The sequence below is a fragment of the Pelmatolapia mariae genome, linkage group LG18, assembly GCF_036321145.2.
Source record: "Pelmatolapia mariae isolate MD_Pm_ZW linkage group LG18, Pm_UMD_F_2, whole genome shotgun sequence".
NCBI lineage: Eukaryota > Metazoa > Chordata > Actinopteri > Cichliformes > Cichlidae > Pelmatolapia > Pelmatolapia mariae.
The window spans coordinates 19,001,228-19,025,408 of NC_086243.1; the positions used below are offsets into that span (position 1 = coordinate 19,001,228).

The 24,181-nt window shown below is 41.5% G+C and overlaps 2 protein-coding genes across 2 annotated transcripts in view; one reads left to right on the forward strand and one right to left on the reverse strand.

Annotated features, from left to right (window-relative positions):
- spidr (scaffold protein involved in DNA repair) overlaps positions 1-20,176 on the forward strand; it is a 45,930-nt gene extending 25,754 nt beyond the window's left edge. Inside the window, exons 11-20 of the mRNA XM_063462352.1 lie at positions 6,655-6,813; positions 9,915-10,002; positions 11,212-11,352; positions 11,445-11,504; positions 12,029-12,227; positions 15,044-15,220; positions 16,330-16,423; positions 16,506-16,620; positions 19,106-19,162; positions 19,651-20,176. Coding sequence (XP_063318422.1) covers positions 6,655-6,813; positions 9,915-10,002; positions 11,212-11,352; positions 11,445-11,504; positions 12,029-12,227; positions 15,044-15,220; positions 16,330-16,423; positions 16,506-16,620; positions 19,106-19,162; positions 19,651-19,770 — 1,210 coding nt within the window. The 3' untranslated portion in view covers positions 19,771-20,176. The remainder of the gene's footprint in view (positions 1-6,654; positions 6,814-9,914; positions 10,003-11,211; positions 11,353-11,444; positions 11,505-12,028; positions 12,228-15,043; positions 15,221-16,329; positions 16,424-16,505; positions 16,621-19,105; positions 19,163-19,650) is intronic.
- A 105-nt stretch (positions 20,177-20,281) lies between these two features.
- On the reverse strand, positions 20,282-21,699 carry cebpd (CCAAT enhancer binding protein delta). Its single transcript, XM_063461846.1, has one exon. The coding sequence runs from the start codon at positions 21,476-21,478 to the stop codon at positions 20,597-20,599; it is 882 nt and encodes a 293-aa protein (XP_063317916.1). The 5' UTR covers positions 21,479-21,699; the 3' UTR covers positions 20,282-20,596.
- Positions 21,700-24,181: the final 2,482 nt, after the last annotated feature.

The following is a 24,181-nucleotide window of genomic DNA, read 5'->3' on the forward strand; positions in this document are numbered from 1 at the left end:
GTCCTTTTGCTGAGTAATAAAAGCAGCGGTTTCTCAAAGCGGAGGGACCCGAGGGACCATCGGCGGTAAGGGGAGGAGACCCCCGGTCAGCTGACAGGATAACTGACTACATGAGCTGCGGTTGTAACATGACACTCCTGCCATGCTGCTTCTGTGGCTGGTAAACAAATGAGCTGCCCTCTGACCGGAAACACTCTTACCCTTTCCTCAGTTTCTCTCTGGCTCGACCAGATTCAGCAGCCTCGGGTTTGTAGTGAAAGGATGAAGGTGGGGCTGAGGTTAGCAGTCGATCACGAGGGTTTAAGTTTAGAATATCAGGATGACTCAGCCGCCTTTATTGTGACAGATGTGAACATGGTACACAAAGTTTATTTTGTTGCCCAGCCTTTCCTGAATTTAATTTATTGTTATTATTACTATTTATTTATTTATTTTTGATAACATGGGCAAGCTTTGCATCACTTTGATCACTTGTATGTCTTTTTCTGAGAGTCTTTGCTTTGCATTACTGCTCAGAAGTAACATCATGTGCTACAATCTGTTGCTTGTGTTACTTTTTCAGAATACATGGCTGCTTTGCGGAGAGCGGTGTAGTTTACTTCGCAGCCCACTGGGCTCATTCTGTGTAAACACGAGGACAGTTTGTACCTCTCATGTTGTGTCCCTGGCCTCTATGACTCACTCGCCTGGTCAGCGCTCTTATTTGATCCTTTTGTTGTTTAGCCACTGTGTTAAAACACGAGGGAGACGGGCCAGTATGATATTTATGCCTGAAGAAGATGTTAAGTTCCCGTAAATTTGGGATGGAATAAACAAGGAGATTAACTGTTTGCAGGAAGTGGAGAGAGGCTGGTTGTTTTTTCTTTTTCTTTTTTTCCTTCTTTTTTTCTTAGTTGAGCAGGAACACAATGTGCTGCAGGGATCCTGTTACAAACGTGTTTATCACTCTGCCTGCAGTGATTGGTGGACAGCACATAGGAAGGAATCCCGCCTGTCCGCCCCCCCCCGCCAATGAGGCCTCTCTGCTGTATTCTTAATGTGTGGGACTTTTACTTGGTGTTTTTCCAAGTAATGTGAATGTGCGCTGGCTTCCATGCGTTCGCAGTGTGACTGAAAGAGTTTATATGTGTGTAAGCACAGACCCAGTGGATCGCACTTCCTGGAAGAAAACCTGAGTTACTGAGAATTCTGTGATCGCTCACAAAAACAAATTCCTGAAAATGGCCTGTGACTAAAACTGGCCAGTGACTGAGGATATTTTTTTCTTCTTTTTTTTTTTGTGGGAGCGAGGGGAGTGAGGAAGTAGGTCTTTGAACGGCTAAAAGGACTGACAGAGGGGGGAGGTGGTTGTTTATGACAAGCCAGCACCACAACAAGTCCCGTCACCCCTTTCTCTCCAGTCTGTCAGGTGTCCTATCAAGTTTCATGCTTCAAGACTGAACATGCTCTACGAAAAGTAAAAGTGTATTTACACCAAGCAAGACTCTACCAGCTGTATTTATATTTTAGGAAAGGTCAGATGTTGATTTGTTGATAATGTCTGGCTTGTTTTGATAAAATGCAGCTTATTTTAATCACCCACGCTTTGTGCCGTTAGTAACTGTGGTTTTAAATGATTAATTTCTTTCTTTTCTTTTTTTAAATGAAAATGCTAAACACTTTGTACTATAGATCTCCAAAACTATTAGTGAGTACATAGGAATCACAACAAGCACTGGCCTCACATGTTCCCTAGCTGTGATTAGCATTTCTAATGTCTAATGTTCTATTGAGTATTTATCAGTAGCAAATATGCTGTAATAAATACTCAATAGAACATTAGAAATGTGTATTAATGAACTAAAAGATCTTCAATGTCAACTTTATTTACTCCTGGTTTAGAAAACTCCAATTTATGTCCTTTAAGAAAATAATCCCTCTCCATTTCTTTTTTTTTTGGGGGGGGGGGGTAGATTGTTGAAATCATTTGGATCGGTGAAATATGAACACCTCCAGCAGGAAATACCAGGCTTGGTCAGGTCTGGACAGACAGAAAAGCATTGTTACTTTTGCACTTGTTCATGGGATTTGTCAACCAACCAACCAACACACATGCAAAAAATACAGCCAGCCTGTTTTCTTGAGATATTAAAAACGTTTAAAGTTATTGTATGTTACATATGTTAGTTGTATTACTAACATATGTAAATGATATAATCAAGCAAGCCATTTATTAGTTATTAGATAAAGAATTCCCAAGTGCTAATGATATGTTTAACAGTCAAGTTTTTGTTTTGTCATAAAAAATACTTCATCCTGTATTCAAGCGAATGACTGATAAGTCGTCCATTTATCTAAAATACCTCGCAGTTTGTGGTTTCACATACTCGAATGAGAAGATTTGCTGCTTTGCTCTGTTTTCTATGACTCTGATTCGAGGTTTAGTTTATTGGTTGATCAAAATACACAATATGTTAGGCACATACGAGGCCACCTACACATTACACCTACAGCAGCTGCTTTGCCATGGAAACCCATGCCACAAAGCCCCTAGTGAAAAGTTTAGGCTGATGTTATTGAGTCAGCAATAACTTTTACCTCCTTCATCACATGCTGACCGACTTCTGTTAGTCAGCACAGGAGAGCCTTCTGCCCTACTGCTGTATGGTGTGGTTCACCGAGAGGACCTGCAACAGGTGGTGAGGAAGGCAGAAAGTGTTATCAGTGGAACTCTACACTCCTTTGGTAATAGTCACACTAGGCCACTGTGAGGGAAAGCCATTTGTATCCTAATGGATCACACCCACCAAAGACATCACCTATTCTTCCCGTCGCCCTCTGGGACCAGATTCTGAACAATGAAGTCCAAAACCAACAAAGTAACAGTTTTTTCCCCATTAGCAGTAAGAAGCATAGCCCTTTTTTCCTCTCTGATGGTGTTTTCTAACCTATAGTTCATTTTCTTTGGTTAGTTATTTTTTCCCCGTGGTTTGGTTTGTTTTCACACAGAGAAAAATCCAAGTGAACTCCAAGCGAACCAAAATGTGTTTCTACAAACTACATGAGAATGTTCAGTCCACTTATTGGCCAGATGTGTCTGGGGTGGGAGCATCAAAAGTAAATACAGCAAGAAGGTGCTGTGTTCTGGGCTACTGGAGAATTTACCTTTATTTTACTGCTAGCTGCTTGCCCGTACAGACCTTGCCACATATATAGTACCTTGCCGCATCCCGGAATATAAAGCATAGGTGTCTACGGGAAGGTTATTCGGTCAAACTTGCAACCAATTGGTAGTTGGTTTGGATAGAGGTCGGGTCCTGTTCACATCATAATCGAATCACTCTGGAGTTCATTTGGAACCACATCAAGACCACTTCCTCCAAAGTTGTTTCGGTGCAGTTGTTTTGGTCTGTACCAGAGTACAATTACTGCACTGTGTTCAATCTGCACAAACAAAGTGCATCAAGGGTATGATTTAAATTGACTGAACACCAGAAGTGTGAAAACACCCGAAGACTGGTGTAAGATCTGGAAGTTCAGTTTTAAACATGCTGCCCTCAGATCTTGCAGTGTCACATCCAACCATACCCCTAAGGGTCATAGTATCATTGCGCATGTCAGAGGTGAAGTTGCTCAGTAGGACAATGGAGTGACCGGAGATTGGGAAGGTATAGGTCTACAGAACGGGTGGCCCCTGTGACCCAACCACCAGACACTCTCCTGCGTGCCTCTGTCCTGGGTCTGGCTCCTGGATTGGGCAAGGTACCACGATCCATTGTTTTGTTTCTTTTAACTCCATAAAAATCACTTTGCCCGCCTATTAACTTAAAACAAATAGGCATTTGGAGATCCTACCAGGTCGACCCTGGCTACATACCTCATAGGATCACTAGGACACATAAAATGCTTCACTATAGTGGGGATTCATGTGGGAGTCTGTTCTATTTTATGCACTTTGTAACTCTGCTCTGTGACTTTCTGTGGTGTAACACTTTGTGGCTGACTTGCCTAAACGCTGTCACTTCACAATTTGAAAAGGTGCAAATGGTTGCACTTTACAATAATATCAGTTATAGCTGAGGGTGGAGTATCTAGGAGGGAAGAAATATCACAAACAGACTTGCTGCAATGGCGGCATCCTATTGCAGAACTACACTCAAATTTAGAGAGCTCTTTAAAATGACCCATTTTTCTACAAATGTTTGTAAAGGCAGACTGCATGGCTAAGTGCTGGATTTGATACACCTGTGGCAATAGGACTGAAAACAAGGTTCAGACGAGGTGTGGCTGTATATTAAAAAAAACAAAAGAAAACTGGTTAATCAAGTTATAGTGTTAGTAGTAGTCCATGCTTCCTCCAGCTGTAGTCAATATATATATAAAAATGTGTTTTTAAACAAAAGGAATATTACTGTGTTTTGGAAGAATTTTAAAGTTTTGTCTTTGACTTGCTGGCTGTTCCTTTCTCTGATAAACATCATGTATAAAATGAGCAGGGGTCCATTTACTGTGCTATACAGGCTGAACTTCTGCACTCATGTTTACAGCTTTGTAAGCAAAAAAACCCAGAGAGGGCAGCATTTGTCTCGGTCTGGTGTGTCAAAAATAACTTGTTAATTTAACAAAGTGTTGTATATGTCTGATTTGGGATTTTAGATTAAGCAAACAACTGAAAATAATCTTGGTTAAATCTTTGGCTTATACCACCGAGAGTCATGTCTGGAATGATATTTAGATATCTATTTCCAGGTCCTTCAAAACAAACACAGACAGAACCCAAGTATAGCAACAGAAAACATTCGTAGGCCCAATCAGTCGGTTAAAAACAGTCTCAAAACTTTCCTCTGTCTGTTGTATGCACATGCATCCACATGCATTATGGACAGTCCTCCCTTTTCCCTTGTTTTTCTTCCTCCTCCTCCTCCTCCTCCTTCTCTTCTTCTTCTCTGGCCGTTGCTTGTCTAACCAGGGGATATAAACTCTACTGTTTACTCTCAGGGCTGGTACAGGGCTGTGTCTGGGCTTGACTGGGAGAGATAGTGGAGCCTGTAGCAGTTCAAGCTCTTCGCTCAGTGGGAGCAGCAGAGTGCAGGCATACACAGCAGTTCACTGCCTCATAACTTTGTATGCCAAAGGTCTTCTGTCAGCAGCAACCTGTCAAACCAGCCACCAGCATTAACAGTCATAAATGTCAGGACTAAGCCTGAACTACATGGGTGTACTGTGTGACAGGAATGTTTCATTACTGCAAATAAAAATTTTATTTCTTTTAAAGGGGAATAAGAAAATATATTACACTAATATTTTCAACACAAACACTTGTGCTAAACCATTTATTTCAACATTATTTATTGATCAGTTAATTTGCATTTACAATCAACCCATGTGACAAGCCAGTGGTTGCTGCTGAGTTTGATTAAACTAATCCTGTTGTTACAGAATAACAAACCCTGACAAGTATTTGGTGGAAAATGCTTGTAATTATCTGCTTCTTTTGAAAAATCCATCTATATAACATGTAAACACACAATTAAAGAATATTGCGTGAAGTTTTGAGGTGCAAAATAGCAACGCTGTTTAAGTGGGTTCTGGTTTTGTGTGTACTGTTCACCTTTTCAAAGACACATCTTAAATATAAATCTTAAATATATCTGGAGTTTCGAAGGTGGTGAACAGTGTCCCAAAAAACCACACCAACATGCTGTGGAAAGCAGTTTAAATAAACTGCTTCTAGCATATATATCATGGCCATATAGTCTGTTTATAAATATTCGGGTCTGTTCACGCTAAATGCAGATGAAACTAAACTATGGTTACATTCAAAGTCTGCAGAGATGCAAATTCATGCAAATTCATGCCAGGTATGTGTGATAAAATTTGTCAACTAGGCAGAAAAATTTGCTTCACACTGGTCCCAAAGGCCTGTCAGTGATTCTCTTGATATCAACAACAGTTAGAAATGGAGGACAAACCTATTGTAGGCATCTGTGGCCAGCTAGAGGTGAACGACTGAACCTTACGTCAATGCAGAGAGTCCTGAAAGAAAAGTGACTTCTTAGTAGGTCCTGAAAATATACCGTCATTTGATTCAAGCTGTCAGGTGTACTTCACTTCCTCCTCTCAGAGGGTGTTATGAACAAATATTTATAGTTTTCTATAAATCTCTGACCACCGACATGAGTCAAATGCACTTATCCTCCTTATACCACATTGTTTTTGTATCTGTTACAATACGTATCCAGTTTCAAATGAAAAAGTGAGGTCAGCATTTATGAAATAAGCCCTGTAAGCCCTAAAGCTTAGGCTCCAGACTGCTCTGTTTTTTCACCTAGAGCAGACATCACCTAAACGTTCACCTCAGGGACACAACTCTGTTACCACTCCCCTATAGTTCAAACCTTCTGTCTGTGGTGGTCAACCAATCAGAAGAAAGCAGGCTTAATGGGAGAGAAGCCAGAACGGCTTGTTTAAGATAGAAAATGAACCTTAGATTTCTTTTTACTCTGTTCAGTCAAAAAAGGAGTCTGAAATAAGCATAGCACTTACGAGGAAGGAAATGCATTAAGCATGTCTATTAAATACGTATCTTCAAGGTTATAGAAGGAGATTCACAACTTTTTTTTAAAAAAGTGATTTACTTAATGTGTTAATAGTTAATCACTTAACTTTTCCCAGGTTGTGTGTGCTCGTCCAGGACAGCTACGGGATGTTCAGTGTGGTCCAGCTGCACCTCCTGCCCTGTGAGGATGACCTCAGCCGGTACTGCCAGATGTGGCAGGGCAAGACCTGCATGCTGAGAGGCATTAAAGTGGTACAGCGGGTCACACGAGAAAGGTGAGACCCATATCTTCCGCTTCTCTTTGTAATATTGTAATATTATACAGTTCTAATTGCATAATCACCCTGCATTAAGAACTATGTAATCCAGAGTCCCCCTTCCCCTTTCTTCGCCCTCACCACCTGTGCTGTCATTTGGTTTTAACAGGATACACAATAATAGCGCATTAAAAAAGAGCACAAACACACGCACACACAAAGTCCTCTTTGCCTTTTTATCTAAATTTCAGTTCCCAGAAATTGGGGGAAGTTCATGCTACGACTGATACCAATCTTGCTTCACAGGTTATCTTCTCAGTCTTTAGCCATCAGGGACAAACTGCCCTGGGTGGATGCTTGTGATAGACAAGTCCTTTTAAGAAGTGTTTGTGAAGTAGCCTGGGGACCATATGTGCTGTGCTCAGTGACTCTCCAGTATGCTTAACTTTGGATGTGCTGATTTTTAAAAGCATTAACAACCACATTTACAATACAGTGAGAACTGGCAGTGCTATGGCTATGAACCAGATTATGTTGTTCTGCCAGCAGTGTGACTGTGTTTACATGTAAAGTGATACTGAGGTGCATACTCGCTTTTCCTCGTGAGTTTCCATAGTCAAGATCCCAGATTAGTAGCAGTTAGAAGAACTGACATGGGTACATTTAGACACCGACTGAGGGTATGTTTACATCCTTGGTATTTTCAGTGCCATCGCAGCCTATAATTTCCCCAGAGGGTGTCTGTGGCGAGACTCTGATGGATGGGCTATCTTCAGAGGTGCACATTGACCATCTTATTAGCTCAAGTGGCAAAACACGTGGGGTTGAGTTAAATCAGGCATGTGTTTCTGAGAAATTGTGACTACTGGACTTCTAAGCATATCCTAGAAATCATACTGTAATGTGGACCTATTATGTGTTCCCTTATTATTTTTGTCATTTGTTGCAATGGTGGCTGCTCATATTAATCGTGGTCAGAGTATGTACGAGTAATAAGGTGGATCAGACTCAGCTTCAGACTCTTTGCTCTGTGTGATGTCAGTAAGGGTGGATATGCCTAATATGGTCTTCTCAGGAACACAGCTCTGCAGCCCCACCCATCTGCTGTTCAAACCTTCTGTTTGCGAGGAGCAGGCTTAAGCAGTTGGCTTAAAAACTGAGGGAAGGGAACCAAAACAGCATGTTTCAGATAGTGAATGACCCGAAGGTCTGCCCAAGACCCAGAATGAGATGAATAGAGATTGTTTTGGACTATGAATCATGGAGTGATACTCTTAGTGTATTATATTCCCTAAAAAGGAATTTACAATCTCTCACAACAAGACGTGCTCTCCACCCATGTCTGTTCATAGTGTGTCTTAAAGATGTGAAATGTTGAAGTGGGATAGATTTGTACACCCAGAACCAAAAACCTAACATTCAGACAGACCATAAATCCACATTAAAGCAAACTAATTAACACCTCTAACACCTCATGCTCACTTGGTTATAGTTACTTCATAGTGTCATACACCAGTTATATGGCAGATCTTGGTTTGATCTTTTTTTGGCCAAACCAGAAAAATCTGAATTTGATGGAGATCAGTTAAATCTGCTGCTCGCGTTTCAGCTAGCAAACATATTGCTGTCTTGCCAGTTGTTACATGAGAAGTTTAACACAACTCTCGTGTCTGTACATTAAATATCAGGCTACATGTAGCAGGGCTGTATGTCAACATAACGACACTTGTTTTAGGTGTCTTTTAGTTGTTTTAGGCTATCAGATTTCCTCCTGTCTTTATCGTAGCCCGAGCTAACTTGATGTTATTTTAGTGACAGATATGTGAGTGTCAAGAAGCCCTTGTCACCGAACAATGGTTGAACTATTCTATTACAGTATCAGCCTGGCATGTGAGCTGTGTGGGTTGTCATTAAGGGAATGATTGATTGATCGTGGGTTTTTTTTTTGTTTGTTTGTTTTTTTTTTGGAGATTTGCCAACAAAATCAAATAGAAAATGTGTAATGATCAGTCATCACCCACTAACAAAAGAGATTTAAGTATCACTAACCACAGACTGCGGTGGCCATTGCCACTCGTTGCATTCAGATGCATGTGCTTAACTTTTGTTAAACTAAGTATTCAAAGGCAGCATTAAAATCACCGCGTCCTGAATGAGACCTGTTAGCTTGTCATTACTCATCCTTGAGCAGTCCTCACTGGACTCGACTGGGCTGCAGAACCAGTTCCACACAAAGAAACTCTGTGATTAGAGGCTGACTAACAGGTTGTTAACCACTAGGTGATATGACAGCTCACACATGCACAAGTTGGCAGCTCTCACCTGAGCAGAACTCAGAAGGGGCTTCTTAGAAGAGAGACAAAAGAGCGGGAGATTGACGTGATATGCAGGAGTTGCAACTTGCTGTTATTCCCCCGTTTGTAATTATTGAGTCCTTACTTGGAGTTTGACGTCACTTAAACATCATAAAAGCACATCCAGTTTGATCCTGCTCCAGTCTGTCATTCCGGTGATTAAGACTGCGGTGAGAAATGGCAAATGTCAGTCATCAGGGCTTAAAGTCACAGACAATTCATGTCACTTGTAATTGGTTTTCCAAACCTTGTTATTTTTGTGCCACAATGATATCATAATTTGCATAGGGTGTGAATGTTTCCCAGCCTTTAACCTGCCGGTAAGAAGCAGTTTCAGCATGGTTCTCCTCTCTGCCAGCCCGAGCATGCTCACTGTTAATTCTAGGTACTGTTAGGACAAGCTCTGTTTTAGCAGAAAACCATTTCAGTGGAAGTGAAACTGGCTGTGAAAGCTCTCCATCTCACTTATTCACTAGTTTCACCCCCCCCACCCCCACCCCCACCCCCTCTTTTCACATTTTCTCTCTCTCCCAAAAAGTTGATTCAGTTCATCTGGTCTTAGTGTTTTCAGCAACCTTATAAACCCCAAAGAAACCTGCATTCAGCTGAGACCAAAGACATCACTTGGATGAGTGACAAAACGTTTCTCCCACTGAAAACACAACATCCACATGAACAGAAGCAACTTTTTGTTGATTACCTGGATGATTGAGCATACATCAAGGTATTTTCTCTCTCTCTCTCTCTCTTTTATCTCACTCCCAGGAGCTCCAGGCTTTTCAGCTTGATAGACAGCCTGTGGCCCCCAGCGATGCCTCTCAAGGATCATGGAGACTCACTTAGTATGCCAAGTGTAAGTCCTCACTGTAAAGATAATTCAGCTGAGCCCTATAACAGGAGCTGAAACCAGATTTAACCTGCTGATAGTTTTGTATTCAGCTGATCAGTTGTTAAGCCTTTAAAATGCCCCAAGGCAGCATTTAAAACTTGTGATTGAAATGTTTATTATTATTATTATTTTTTATTCAGATCCCAAACAGAATTATTAGCACTGTAGTAAAATAATTTCTAAACCAATTTTTGTTTATTTTGCAATGTTTTATTTCCAAGTACAATCCTTTTTTTAAATTCGGTGATCAGAAATTAGATGAAACATTTCCCTCCAATAAAGCAGGAACAACAGGACGTGGACTGACCATGCTTACGTTGCGAGTCAAGTAAAACCACAAACTAATAATGAATGAATTCAGCTACTGTTGCAGCCCTAATTAATTACACATATGTTCAGTTTGCATTGTTATACAACACAGAAAGAAAACCCCGAAAACTGTGACAACTGAAACGCAACAGGAATGAAACTGCTTTTATATAAACTGTGAATTTAGTTGACATCCTGATAACCAAATTGAACTTTGAACTTTGCCTCTTTCCTCCTCATCCTCACTCATTCAGAGATGCGATCTATAAGTTGGCAGCAACCAGCTGATGTTTTCTTCCAGCATACGTGAAACCTGCGGTAGAGATTTCGGTGAAAAGTTTGTCCCAACAAAACAAAGAAAATAAGAGAAAGACATTTCAGAGTCACAGTTGTTTATTTCTTTGAATCAGCAGCAACTTGTTTAACTGCATTTGTTTCATCCTTGCTCACAGCACTTTTAGCACAGATAAAATCACCCTTCTTAACCCCACCCACTGACTAAACTCTGCTTGGTCATTATTGAACACACCACCCGACCTGCCTGAATCACATATCAAATTTGAGATGTGGGCGGTGGTTCACAGAGCTCTGGAACCACTTTGAGTTTGCAGTTGTCTCTCATTTCCAGATTTTTCTTGCTGAAGAGTTAAACGGATCATTTTAACAGAGGGGAAGTCAGCGTAGAGCAGCTTAATTAAATTAGATGAAACCATGAAAACGTCAAAAAGAGAAATCCACACTGCCAATTTCCGAAATGTGTTATCATTCATCTCCTTTGGTCTCAGTGTGTAGAGCTCTCAGGCCGTGTGAAGGCAGTAGCCTGCTGAGAACGCTCTGTGACTTAGCCGTGTCCTGTGTCCACAGGAAAGCCGACCTTTGGCTCCAGCTCCGAGTTTCTGCTACCTGCTGTCAGGCCAGGAGAGCTCAGTGGAGCCCACCGAGGATCAGACTGCTTCCCTGCTTTACCTTCACCCTGCACAACGTACCTTACGAGACATACTGCAGGTGAACAGTTTCTCAGAGCACGCACACAGAAATTTTCAGCAGATTGAGATAAGTTATCTTCAGCAGATTGATTCGAACCTTTTCTTTTTCAGAGCGAGACGAAAACCTGCCGCTGCACTTTTATTGCCACTGTTTTATACAAGAGAATGCAGGTACTTGTATCTTTATTGTCGCGCCACAAAAAGAGCGATTTAATTGAACCTCTGTTAAAGAACAGAGCAAACACTCTGCCCTCTGGAGCGCCGCAGTCTTCCTGTTGAGATCATTTGAACTAACGTGCTGATAAGCTCTGACGTAGACAGCAGAGTTCATATCGCCCGGTCTATGACAACCTGTGCGAGGCCTCGCTGTTCTTCACCATTGATTGGTGAGACCTTTAAACTTTGACCAAGATGAGATAACAGCTCAGATCAAAGTGGTGGACTTTGCCATGCACTCACACCACTGAAACACAGATATTTAACTTTTTAGTGTTCTTGCACTCCTTCAGCAGCATTGTTTGTTGATTGATTCCTCTTTTCATAGCTCTTTTCAGGCAATTCTTCTACACAAATTTCTGCTTTGTAAGCTATGTTGTGTCATGTTTCCTTTAATTGGCCTCTTTCTAGGTCATTTGGGTTTCCACGTAATTCCCTGCCTGTGTTCTTTATTGTCTTTGTCTCTGTTTCTTCTGCAGAACACTGATGTAGGCCAGGGTGAGGTTTGGTTGGTGCTCACCGACCCGAGTCTACAGGAGGAGCAGTCAGAGAGGCCGTGCAGGCGCACTGTGCCTCTGTGTGTGAACACTTCCTGTGTGCTCACTTCCTCCGTCCTCAAAACACTAAATTCTCCTGCTGTCTGTCGCCTGTCATTCAGAGATGCCATCAAAGAACACGGTAGAGCTTTATGTAAACCATTCGAGCATTAACAATGGCCTCGTGTGTGCAAAAGTCACTCTGACAGGGAGGGAAAGCAAAAGAGCTGCATTTAAAATTGTGTTCATGACGAAATCAAAACTGGGATCATCAGCTTAATAAACTTAGAGTGTTGTAGCACTGGTAGGTATAAAATAAAACGTCTATAGTAACAAATTTTCTGATATGTTACACTGTTAAACTGCTGTATGACTGTTTGAGGTGATATTCAGTAGTTCCCAACCACATGGATGGACCCCAACAAAGGTCATACATCAAAGCAGCTGCTATACAAATACCTTTTTTAGGGCAGATGATGTTGGTAACCTTTCATTTCAGACATATAAAACAACAATTTATACATATACACATCTACACAGATGCCTGTATATACAAGTACACATACAGATGTGCACATATGTGCTCAAACAAAATCTAAATAACCAATCATCAAGTTTGAAATAGAAGAGGAAGAAGTATGTTCATGGTTATTAATCCCTGAGGTCTGAGAAAAATGGCAGGAGGCGGGGCTTAATATGCTAAGATTTTGATTTGGAGTGACCAGGATGGATGGGAATAAAAATGACAACTCAGCTTGAGAAAAAAGTTGCTTGGAGAAGAGTTAGAGAAGCAGGGCTGAGATGGTTTGGACAGCTATGTACAGATGGATATATTGGATAAAGGATGTTGAGGATGGAGGTGCCAGGAAGGCAGTAGGTGCCTACTGCATTGCACAGCCATCAGGCCTAACGACTGCAAACATGAGTTTGGTCTGAGGACCTGAGCGCTGTGAATAAAGCAGTGGATAAATAGAAGGGTTAAAGCAGGTGAGAAGTTTAGAGGTGAAATGTTTCTGGTGAAACTGATAACAGCACACAGACATTTGAAGCTTTAACTAGGAAAGTGTAAGTACCTCAAAATTGTAGTTTAAGGATTTTGTTTTAAATTTCAATCAGGCACAGCTCCCATCACTGTGGTTGTTGTAGCTCTGTACTTATTTTTGCACTCTCCTTCTCTTGTGTGGGAAAAGTTGCACAAACAGTTGTATGCCGTTATAAAAGTGTGAGCTTCCTGAATCTTTCCAGATGTTTTTATGATTTTTTTGTTATTTTTTTATTTTTTTCTTGGACAACTTGTTGGCTGACTTAATGTCTATCAGTTCATCTGCACACACTGGTTTGTTTTCATGTGTGAGGCAGTGTTGTTGGAAACAGCTTAAAGTAACGGTCACACAAGCACACGCCTCTTTTAACTGCAGAGATACTCGAGTAGAGCCCAAGAATAAAAATATGGAAATGATTCCTTACATACTATTTATCCTAGTGGCAGATTCGTAGGATCAAAATACAGGTGAATTTCACACATTGTTGATCTCTCAACAGTGGATGTGCACAAGCTCACCTTTCTGAAAGCATCTGAATGTAGTGGTCACTCTGGAACAAACAGATACTCTGTGTTTATGTTCAATCAGACATTAAAAAATACATTTTATTACTGTAAAAGTCACATTTGTTGGAAAGCTCCGGAGGGCTCAGAGTAGTTGCTCCCAGAGGGAGTCCTCGTTTCCAGAAATTTAGCCAAAGTCGGCATGATTCACAGCTGGTATGGGAAATGTGACGAGATGAGGCTGCCGGGGTTTGAGCTGCAAGAATTATACTAAAAAACAGTGTTTTTCTTCATTTTTTTTACAGAAGTTAGTCACTACTTTCAGTATTTATACAGTTATGTCCATAAGTTTCAGACTGTGACACATTTTTTATTATTTTTTTTTAATTTCACCTAATCAAGATGTGATCAAAGTGCAAACATCCAGCTTTAATTTGAGGGGATTTCCATAACTGTTTCAAAATTTCAGTCATTTTTTTATTCATAGTACCCCATGTTCATAGCCTCAAAGTCAATTGTTACAAACTAGCATAATTTTAAATATCAGGGTTGTTTTAATACTTGGTTGAGAATCCTTTGTAGTGACTTCCTGAAGTCTAGAAACCATGGACCATAGACCCCCTTTGAGTTTTGTGTTTCCTTATTTGCTCTATTAGGGGTTTAATGCAGCCGCCTTCAGTTGCTGCTCGTTTGTGGGTCTCTGTGCGTTCAGTTTTATAACTGAATAGCATATTTCATTGGGTTGAGATCAGGTGATGGCTTGAGAAACGCTAAGGGTTGCTTTTACAGTTTGCTCTGGGTCATTATCCTTCTGTGAATCTGAGCAGAGAGTATAGATATGTAAACATCAGAGTTCATCCTGTTACTTCAATTATCAGTCACATTATCAAATCTCTTTTATCTGCTTGTATTTGTTGTGGAAAAATTAGAAAATGGGACTCACCTAATGTCGAAAATGTTTCATAAAACTGCTTGTCAACCAAGAGTCTAATTAATTTTGAGCCTTTAAGGGGGACGAAGTATAAAAATGACTGCAATTCCTGACCAGTTATTCCAATACATTTGGTTAACCGCTCGTATTAAAACTGAAAGGCTGCGCTTTATTTACATCACATTGCATTTGATTTAAAAGCCTTTGTGGTGGTGAACAGAGGAAAAGTTTAAAACACGTCATTGCCTAGAAACTTATGAACCTAACCGTACTTGCACTACATTATATTTTTGTTTTTTGTACTTCTGCATGGCCAGCTGAAGCCCACCTGTAAAAGCAGCCATCAGAAGCATGCAATGCTTCCTGTTTTCCCTTGGCAGTTTCTACTTGGTAGTTTCTACATCTTTACCACAGTAGCAGTTTTAAGACTAGGACTTGTTCTTTCAATGTAATATTTCATTTTTGGCATTTGCACCTCCAGGTGTCCTTCTCTGTGCAGAGCAGTCAGTTATTCAGGTGTGCTCTGATGGTTGCCTCGAGTCCACAAACAGGCCAGAATTACTTTTACCTGAGCCCCAGGCGAAGACCCTGCCCCAGCCTGCGAGACTGGATCCACTGAGTCTGGAGACCACACCCAACTCCCTCTGCACTCTCACAGGTCTGCTTCTGCCTTTCACTCGATCCCGTGTTTTTCCATTTAGCTCGATCCCTGCAGAACATGCAAAGTGTGTGTTTACAGCGCACCAAGAGGCTTTGATGTGGATGCAGGAGATTGCACTCTGTTTGTTATTCACTGTCCTCAGGTTGTGATTGTAAAGGACTTTTTTGTAACCAAAAACATGAAAAATGACTGGATTCTTGTCCATTCCCGTTACATTTTTTCACTAAACCGCCTGCCTCCCCCGAAGCTTTAAACTCCTGGTGACAATGAGTTACAGTTTGAGGGAACGTTGGCATTTTCCCTCAATTGTTTTTTGTGCACACAAGCAGTCTTGCTGCTTTTAGGAATTTATAATGTTTGCTAACACCAGTTATGATCGCCACCAGCTGCCACATATGAAACATAAATGATAAACTACTCGTATGAGTTCTAATTAAAGTATATATCAACTAATTAAATTTACTGCCACCAACCTCACTTACTTTGGTTAAACATCCTTGCTTTGAAGCTTTCTTTGTTTGTTTTTCTCCAATTATGTAAATGTGGTGTATTATAGAGCTGCTTCAAGCAGATAATAATCTACATCTGCTGATTTCATGTCAGCATGGAGGGCAAAGATCACACTGTGTTCTGGCCTCTGTTGCTCTACATGTTTGGTCAGATGGCTGAATGAAAATAAAACAAGCTTGTGTCTTGCACTCACACCTTCTGGAAATCACCAGTGGAAAAAAAAGGCCCAAAATGGAAAGTACAAGAAGCTATTATCAGGTTTGAATTTAGTATCCTGTGTAAGGATACAAAGTCGTGGGGCTGCAACTGTGGTTGTCAAGTGTGATGATGTTTAGGCAGGGAGTGCGTCTTTGCTGCATTTATCAAAACAATCTCAGATAAAAATTGAAAGGGATGTATTTATCTCTTACACCCTGTCACCAGCATGCACACATTTTCAAACTTGTGCGTCGAACATTTATCGCTGTTCCTTTGGCTAAAAATATCAAGAAATGAAAAAGAAACGGTTAAAAACAGAAACTAAAGTCTTGCAGAGCTGTGCAGCATGCATGAATGTCCCCCCCTGTCATTTCTAATGGTTTTGTTTCTGTCTGCAGGCGTGGTTGTCGGTGTGGATGAGAGCACGGCGTACTCGTGGCCTGCCTGTAATCTTTGTGGAAGTGACAACTTAGAGCTTTCAGCTGAAAGGCCGTAGGTCCTCACAATTAAGCAAACTAGCTTCATGTTTGTCATCCTGGCAGAAGTATCACATTATATTTGTGTTTTTCTGCAGTCAGAAGTTCCACTGTGTTTCTTGTAAGTCTGCCGTGGATAAGCCGCACACAAAGATTCAGCTGGAAGTCTTCCTGACTTCTTCTTCATTAAGTAACTGCACCATGAAGGTGAAGGTGAGAACAGCATTGCAGGCTTTAAAAAATCCAAGTGTTTCAGGGCTGTACTTAAAAGAATCATGTAATTTTTAAAAAATATATTGGTTATTACTACTTCACATGTTTCTGTGATGGTTAATCAACACAGCCTGATGAATTTTTTGACTTCTCAGAGAAGTCCACTGTGCCGGCTCCAAGTTTCTGACAGATTTCTAAAAACATAGGTGTTTTCTTGTTTTTGTGACAGGTTGTCTAATGAATTTGTTAAGCACTGTACTTCTTTGCCCCGTTCGATTAGAAGATCACTACCACTCATGCATGACAGAACAACCTGAAGACAGTTAGCTTAGCATCAGCCTGGCTCTGAACTAATCCTACAGTCACACAAGGGAAAACAGTGATAGGTGTGCAAGCACTCACAGTCAGTTGCCTTCTTCTTCAAAGCAGCTTTTGTTCTTCAAGATGGTGATAAAGCAACAATAAGACCAATTCAGTCTGCTGTGAGTTTGCAACTGAATATGATCAAGTTGGCCACTGCATGCACTTTTTTTGTGGTAATATGGTGATTCGATTCAGAGTTCAGCCAGAAGCTCATAACCAACTGCAAAATAATAAAGGTGCGTGGTAACCCTGCCATAAAAAGATATAACGAGAATACAACCAGTTGAGCTCACCAATGCATATTGCAATACCAACAACCTTTCGACTGCAAGGCGATTGCACAGATCGCCTGATGGGAGGCAACCTGTCTCAAAACAATTACAATTTTGACTCGCACTGACTGCAGTCACTCCCACACAGATTGGCGAAGGTTTGCTAATAATTGCTAATTTATAAACACTGACTGCCAGCATGTTGCAATAAATTTGAGTTGGTGCACATCGATGAACGCAATTTGGCTGCAACTCATCTTCTTTGCAGTTGGGGACTTGACTCAGCTGGCTGCCAACTGGTTGTACTCTGGTTATCTTATTTTATAGCAGGTTAAAAAGCACTCATGTCATTTTACAGTCAGTTATTTGTAAATATTTTGTATTTATAGTTTTAAGTAGTTATGTGAATTTCTGTGCACGTAGACATCAACGGATTTGCATTTTTCAGTTGTTTATCACAGTTAATGATCGTATAACCACAAATGAATTGCATGCAATGGCCAAGGAGTAGTTGGCTGCAACCACTTGAAATCGGTCTCCAACAGGAAAAAAAAATGTAACGCAGTCACCAGGCAACCATGAGTTTTAACTAGTTGCAAGGAGGTTGAGTCGTAAGTGAATCCACCTACCAGGCCACTGACTTAGACAGATTATCTGGTCTGTTCAGTCCACACAAACCTGAGATTTGAAAAGACAGTTCAGTATTTTACAGGGAATGATGTGCTACGGTTCTTCTGGGTTGGGACATTAACTTTCTGGTCAATATCTGTAATATGAGGTCTTTCAAAAAGGAGAAATTCAGTCCCCCAACAGAAAAGTCCCTCTGTAGCAGTCAGCAGTTGTTGTTGCCCACCATAAGACGGCCACTTCCTCACATTTTTGTCTGTTATATTGCTTTAATGCTATGAAAGCAACAGAGCTACAACAGCAGTCATATTAAATCTGATACTGAAAGCACTTCCTCATCCGATTGCCAGATTAGAAATTAGAAACATTTATGACCACTTATCGCAGAAACACTTTTTTTTTAATGTGAAAATTGGTGTCACTTTTTGTCCAAGTCTGCCTAATGACACACGTAAGATTAAGATGGTAATGTAGATATCCTCTTTAGTGACTTCTCTTATTCTCTGAACAGCAGATCATCAGATATAAAGTCTTAATTAGTCTCCTGAACCATGCCACAAACCGCAGCATTTGTAGCCCAAGCTACATTGCAATGCCCAACCTTAGCTGGACCTTCAAAGTACAGAAAAACTGAGCTACACGTGCACAAAATACAATCAGAAAGGTCCTTTGGACAGAGACAGGTAGCTATTTGCACTGCACAAACAAGTGAAAAGTTAATCTAGCCTAGCCTCATATTGACTACACAGGTGTGACGGCGATAAGAAGGTAAATGAATGGATGTTTTAGGTGCTGAGCTGCTGCTTTAAGCAACACTTTTTAAAAAAAATGTGTTTATTAAATAACAGAATTTAGAATAGATCAGGTGTCCATCCTTGAGGACAGTGGATCATCCCGCGCTGCCTTGGCCTTCTTTTACAGCGAGACTCATAAAGATAAAAACCACATTCTGCACATTTAAAGGCTGAGCACATCTGCATAAAGATATTTTATTGTGGAAAAGCTGGTGTGTGACTTTGCAATCAGAAAGCTAAGCGAGCCAAACTGATAAAGTTATCAGAGTTGTTCTTATCGAACGGCTGATACGTTAACCCTTGAGAGCTGTCACTAAGCGGAGGGCACAGTGCGCTGGTGCAGCATTGGTTTTGGAGTTACTGCACTGAGGTGATGATTAAAAAGTCATTACTGTGTCCACGTCTTCTTTTTTTTTTAAAAAAAATCAGCTGCAGCAGAGGACGATCATGACCATCCTGAATGCTGCAGAGCTGGAAGGGGGTGAGGTAGGTGTGCTTATCAAGCTGTTACATAACTCTGAGCTCATCTGAAGAGCGCATTGATCTTTTGTCAATATGTCATGAGTCAGCATTATTTAAGTTTTCTCGAGTCAAAAAAAACAAAACAAAAAACGTGCTGTTCATTGATATGTTTGAAGGAATTCGTTTCCAAATTATTGGCACACTGTTTTTCCCGGCCTGATTATCTTTTTTTTTTTTTGGTGCATTTTTTGGCTTTTACTAACCAAAAGAACACACTGGTGCTGTTGGAGCTATTTTTAACTAAGCAAGTGCAGCGTGCACTTTCAGACTTAGATCACCAGAATTACTGCTGAGCCAGAGGTCAGGGGGCTTAAGGATGCTTGCATATTTCTGTAAAACTTTTTTTTTTTTTTTTTTTTGATGTATGGGAGATATAGGAGGGAGCTATTTTAAGTGGTAATTGCTTTCTGAACGCTCTAACACTGCCAAGTGATTTAACCACGCTGTTTCAGTTCCCAGGATACGATGTGGAGGCCGTGTTGGGAAAAGAGGTGGGCCCCATCCCCGTTTACGTCCGAGTCATCACTAGGAAGCCTGCCCTGTGGATGGGCCTGGAAGAAATCTGCCTCTGAGGCTGTCAGGGCAAGGAACTAATGAGATCAATCCTCAGGCTTCAGCTGGCTCCAAGGATCTGCACGCTGGGCCTCGGTCCGAGCCAACTTATCCTCCTCCCTCCCTCTCTCCCTCTGAAGGCCTCCCCTGACAGCTTGAGGCTCTGCTGAAGGGAACAGGCTGTGAAGAGACAAGGTCCTGTTTGTGTTAATGATATGTGATCTAACCAGCCAGGGGTTGACAGCCCAAGGGTAGAGCAGTGGCATGCAGGCTGTCAAGAGGAGCCCACGTGGGTTCCTTAACTTCAGATTTCTGGCTTTAAATGTTTATTTTAAAAAAAACAAAAAAACTTTTTCATCCTTTCTGTGTCTGTGTTTAAGATTAACTCACTTTGTGTCAATAAAAGGCTCATTTTTGCTGACCTTACTTTCTGTTTCCTGTTGCACTTCTTGTGTCAGTTTCCTCAAGCATAAATCATGACATGCAAAGATTACCCACAGACCAGGCAGTTCTGCAATTTTTCCAGCAATGTTTTTATTACAGATTACATAAAAACAAACTTTTCAAGGTTTCATACAAACTATATAAAAGATCATGCTCTGGCTCTTATAGAAAGTTTTGAATTATAAAAAAAAGTACCATATCAGGTATAACAACACATAAATGCAGTGGTAAAATAATTTAATACAAAGGAAAAATCCCACAAAAATATGGCAGCATCATATTTTCCAGTGCCATTATGGTAAGCTTAATACATCTGGTACAGATGGTAAGAAAAACAAAAAAAACAAGTGTCTGTTGAGGTATGTCTCTTGAAAGTTCAGTTCAAAGCAGTCCGAGAATTTGTCACCGGCTCTCTGCACTCGTGGAGCCCGCAAAGCTGGAGCTGGGCATCTGCTTGAAGAAGTCTCTGAGGCCGGTGAGTTCTCTGGTTAGCTGCTCGATGGTTTTGTGAAGCCTGTCGTTCTCGGCGCTCAGTTCAATCAGCTTCTGCTGCATCTCCATGTTGCGCCTTTTGGCTTTGTCCCTGCTTTTCCTCACTGCAATGTTATTCCTCTCTCGCCTCTGTCGGTACTCCAAGCTGTACCTGTCCACCGCCTTCTTCCCCTTTTCCCTGCCCAGCTTACGCGGCGAGGATTTGGCCGAGCTGACGGCGGAGACTGGCTCTGGGGTGGTCGGCGGGGTCGGCTGCCCCGTGGGGAGGCTGACGGAGGTCTGCGCGCAGTTCTCGATCTGGGAAGGCAGGGATGAAGACATGTCGCTGTCACTCCAGTCGGACTCTTGCTTGATAGGTGCGCTGAAGGCGCTCTTCCCCAGCGCGCCGTCAGTCTTCCTCTCTGCTGTGTAAGCGTTTGACAGCTGCTGCATGCCGCCGGGCAGACCGGAGCTTTGCATGTTGTAGAAATCCGCCTTCTCCTGCTTCACGGTGTTGAACAGGTCGAGGAAGAGCTCGTCGTTGCACAGCTCCAAGTTTGGCACGGTTGTCATGGACTCGATGTACTGGCTGAAGTCGATGGCGCTCTCGTCGTCGTACATGGCGGGGGTGGTGCTCAGCTCCACCATGGTGCCGTCCTCCACCGAGCCGTCGCTCCTGTTGCCCGGCTTGCAGACCCCCTGCTGCGGACCCCCCAGCTTGGTGCTCTCGTAGAAGTTAGCAGGCTCCATGGACCAGCTCATGTTGCATTGTGGAGACACGCAGTGCGAGTCCAGGCTGTATATGTCACACATGAACCCTGCTGACTTGTCCCACGTGGGTTTTAGAGAGAAAATAAACTTTTTTCTTATAGAGATACCCCTCAGGTGTGACAGCTCTGCAGCGCGATAATCCTGCTGCGGCTTCTCTTACTGCGCAGGCGCTTTTCTCCCTTTTTGCGATATTAAAAAACTTTTTGGCGTTTTATCCCTGGGTGCTGACTGTCAGGCTCCCGTCCCCTTCAACCCTAACACACCTCTTGTCACTTCTCTGAAGCGGCTCTACTTTCGCGCAGTGTTTTGTATCGTCTGCACCAGCTGACGTCACACACGCCGCCCTTTCACGAGCCAGTCAAGTCCAGAACGCTGTCACGTGGTGCACCTTAACTTCCCATTTGAGGAGCGAGGGGCGTGCTGCTCGTGCCACCCACTTCTTACTATGATCGTATGAATGGTGCACAGTTGTTTACATAGTGAAGGCTCGGCTCTGGCTGTTTGGGACCAACACTCATTTCACAGCAGGGATAGAAAGTGGCGCAGGAAGTGCTCAGAATATTACTGAAGTATAAGAAGCAAGAAAAATACTCCATAGCATGTTAAAAAAATACTGCAAGTACCCGGACACTGTAATTAAAGTATTTAATGAAAGTAACAATACTTTATATCAATATTAATATCATGTATGATTGGATTCTTAATTGATGCTTTATTTTTATAGTAAAGCTCAGTTTAGCTACTATTTATAATGTTGGGTAGTTTAATAATAGGTAATAACGGTGTAAAAGTGGGAGAAAATTCGCTAAAACAAAAAATCTTAAGTCATATTTTTCCCTAGTTAGCTTTAAATGAAGATCATAGACTTTCATAATAGTTCAGATTCATAGTTCAGTTTTTATGTCACGTCATTTCTAATTTGGGATTAAGTTTCGATTCTGGGATCAAGTTAACAAAAGGTGCTATAGAGGAGGGGAAACCAGCAGAAACCGAAGGCCACAGGCAGCCTTCCTTACACCCATTCATCCTACAGACATTCATTCACAATCTGCAGTGGCGGTAGTTATATGCTGTTACATCATAAAGATGTGTGGCAACTCGTGTAGCAATTATTTGAAACTACAAGGGGGAGCACACGTCTCTAATCCCTTTTCAAAAGTTGAGTCAACTTTCTGACACAAACCAGTTCCAAGCAGCTCTCAGAGTCAGCGCTGGTTTGGAGCTAAACATGCGTCAAATAGTTTTACATTGTAAAGCACTCATTCAGCTCTTATAGTGAACGAGAAAGCCTCGAATTAGATGTGCCGAAACTTTAAAAGCTTTTTTTTCACCTGTCTCTACATACATAGATATATTTTGAATATTATCCATAAATCAAATATCTACTGCGATACAATATCTACTGCGATACTTCTGGGAATCCTTCCGATGTTTTCCGCTTTGGAAGTTTGCAGTATTTGTCCTCTCTCATTGGCCTTTCTGAAATGGAAACAGTGCCACACGCTGGTCACCGTATGCACCTGCAGATATTTTTAAGTAACACTTATTGTCACCCTCACACACTCTTATTAGTCCCAGAAACAGTCCCTTCATGGTGCTTTATATTGTAAGATAAAGAACCCATAATAATACACATCTGATGAGCAAGCACTTGGCAACAGTGGGAAGGAAAAACTCCCTTTTAACGGCAGGGAGACAGGATAAAAGACATGCTGTAGAAGAGTTACAGGGAAATCACAGTTGTGGTAATTTACTGAAACGTGGAAACATAAATGGAAATACAGCATATAAGAAAAAACAAAGTTTGTACAATTCTAACAGGCTTGAAAGTTGACATTTGGCATCACCACCTTTATTCCTCAACTCTCTTGGCCGGCTTTCAGGTATAGTTCTCCAGGCTTCTTGGAGGACATTCAAAGCTCTTCTTTGGATGTTGGCTGACTTCTGTTCTGTCCTCTGTTGAGATGATCCCACACTGCTTCAATGATGTTGAGGTCCAGGTTCTGGGAAGGCCTGTCCATGACCGATAGTGTTTCCTTGTGTGTTTGTCTGTCAGCTATGCTTTTACTGCATTGGCAGTGTGTTTGGGATCATTAGGGTAATGATGAAAATCAAGCCGTTGCTAATCAGGTGCTAATCAGATGGTGTTGTATGGTGGATCAAAATCTGACAGAAATTTTCTACGTTGATAATTCTGTCACTTTTCACAAGATTCCCAACACCACTGACTGAAAGAGCCTCCACTGTGTTTTACAGATAACTGCAGAGACTCACTCGTGTAGCTCTCTGCTGACCTCTACTGATGATTTGAAACAAATCTTTAATATTTGCTAATATTTGCTGCATCTACTTGCACAACCTGTCGCCTCTGATTTTCAGTCCAGTTCTTGTGTACTTTGGCATACCTCAGCCTTTTCTCCCCGTTTCCCTTCCTCAAGAATGGCTTCTTGACAGCCACCCTTTCACTGAGAAAGCTTCTGACGAGCCATCAGTGAACAGTAGATGGATCAACTGAAGAGTTGGATCTATCTCTCAGGTCCTGTGTCAGGTCTTTTTCTCTATTTCAGGACTTAATTTTGAGAAACTCTTCACCTGATATAGATATTCCTTAGGCCTTCCATTTCTTCTTTTGTTCCCCACTTGTCCAGTTTCCTCAGATTTTTTGAAGGACACATTGCACACCGCAGGGTTTTCAGCTAATAGTTCTTTATGAATCACATTGTCAAGCTATGTTATTTTTCATAG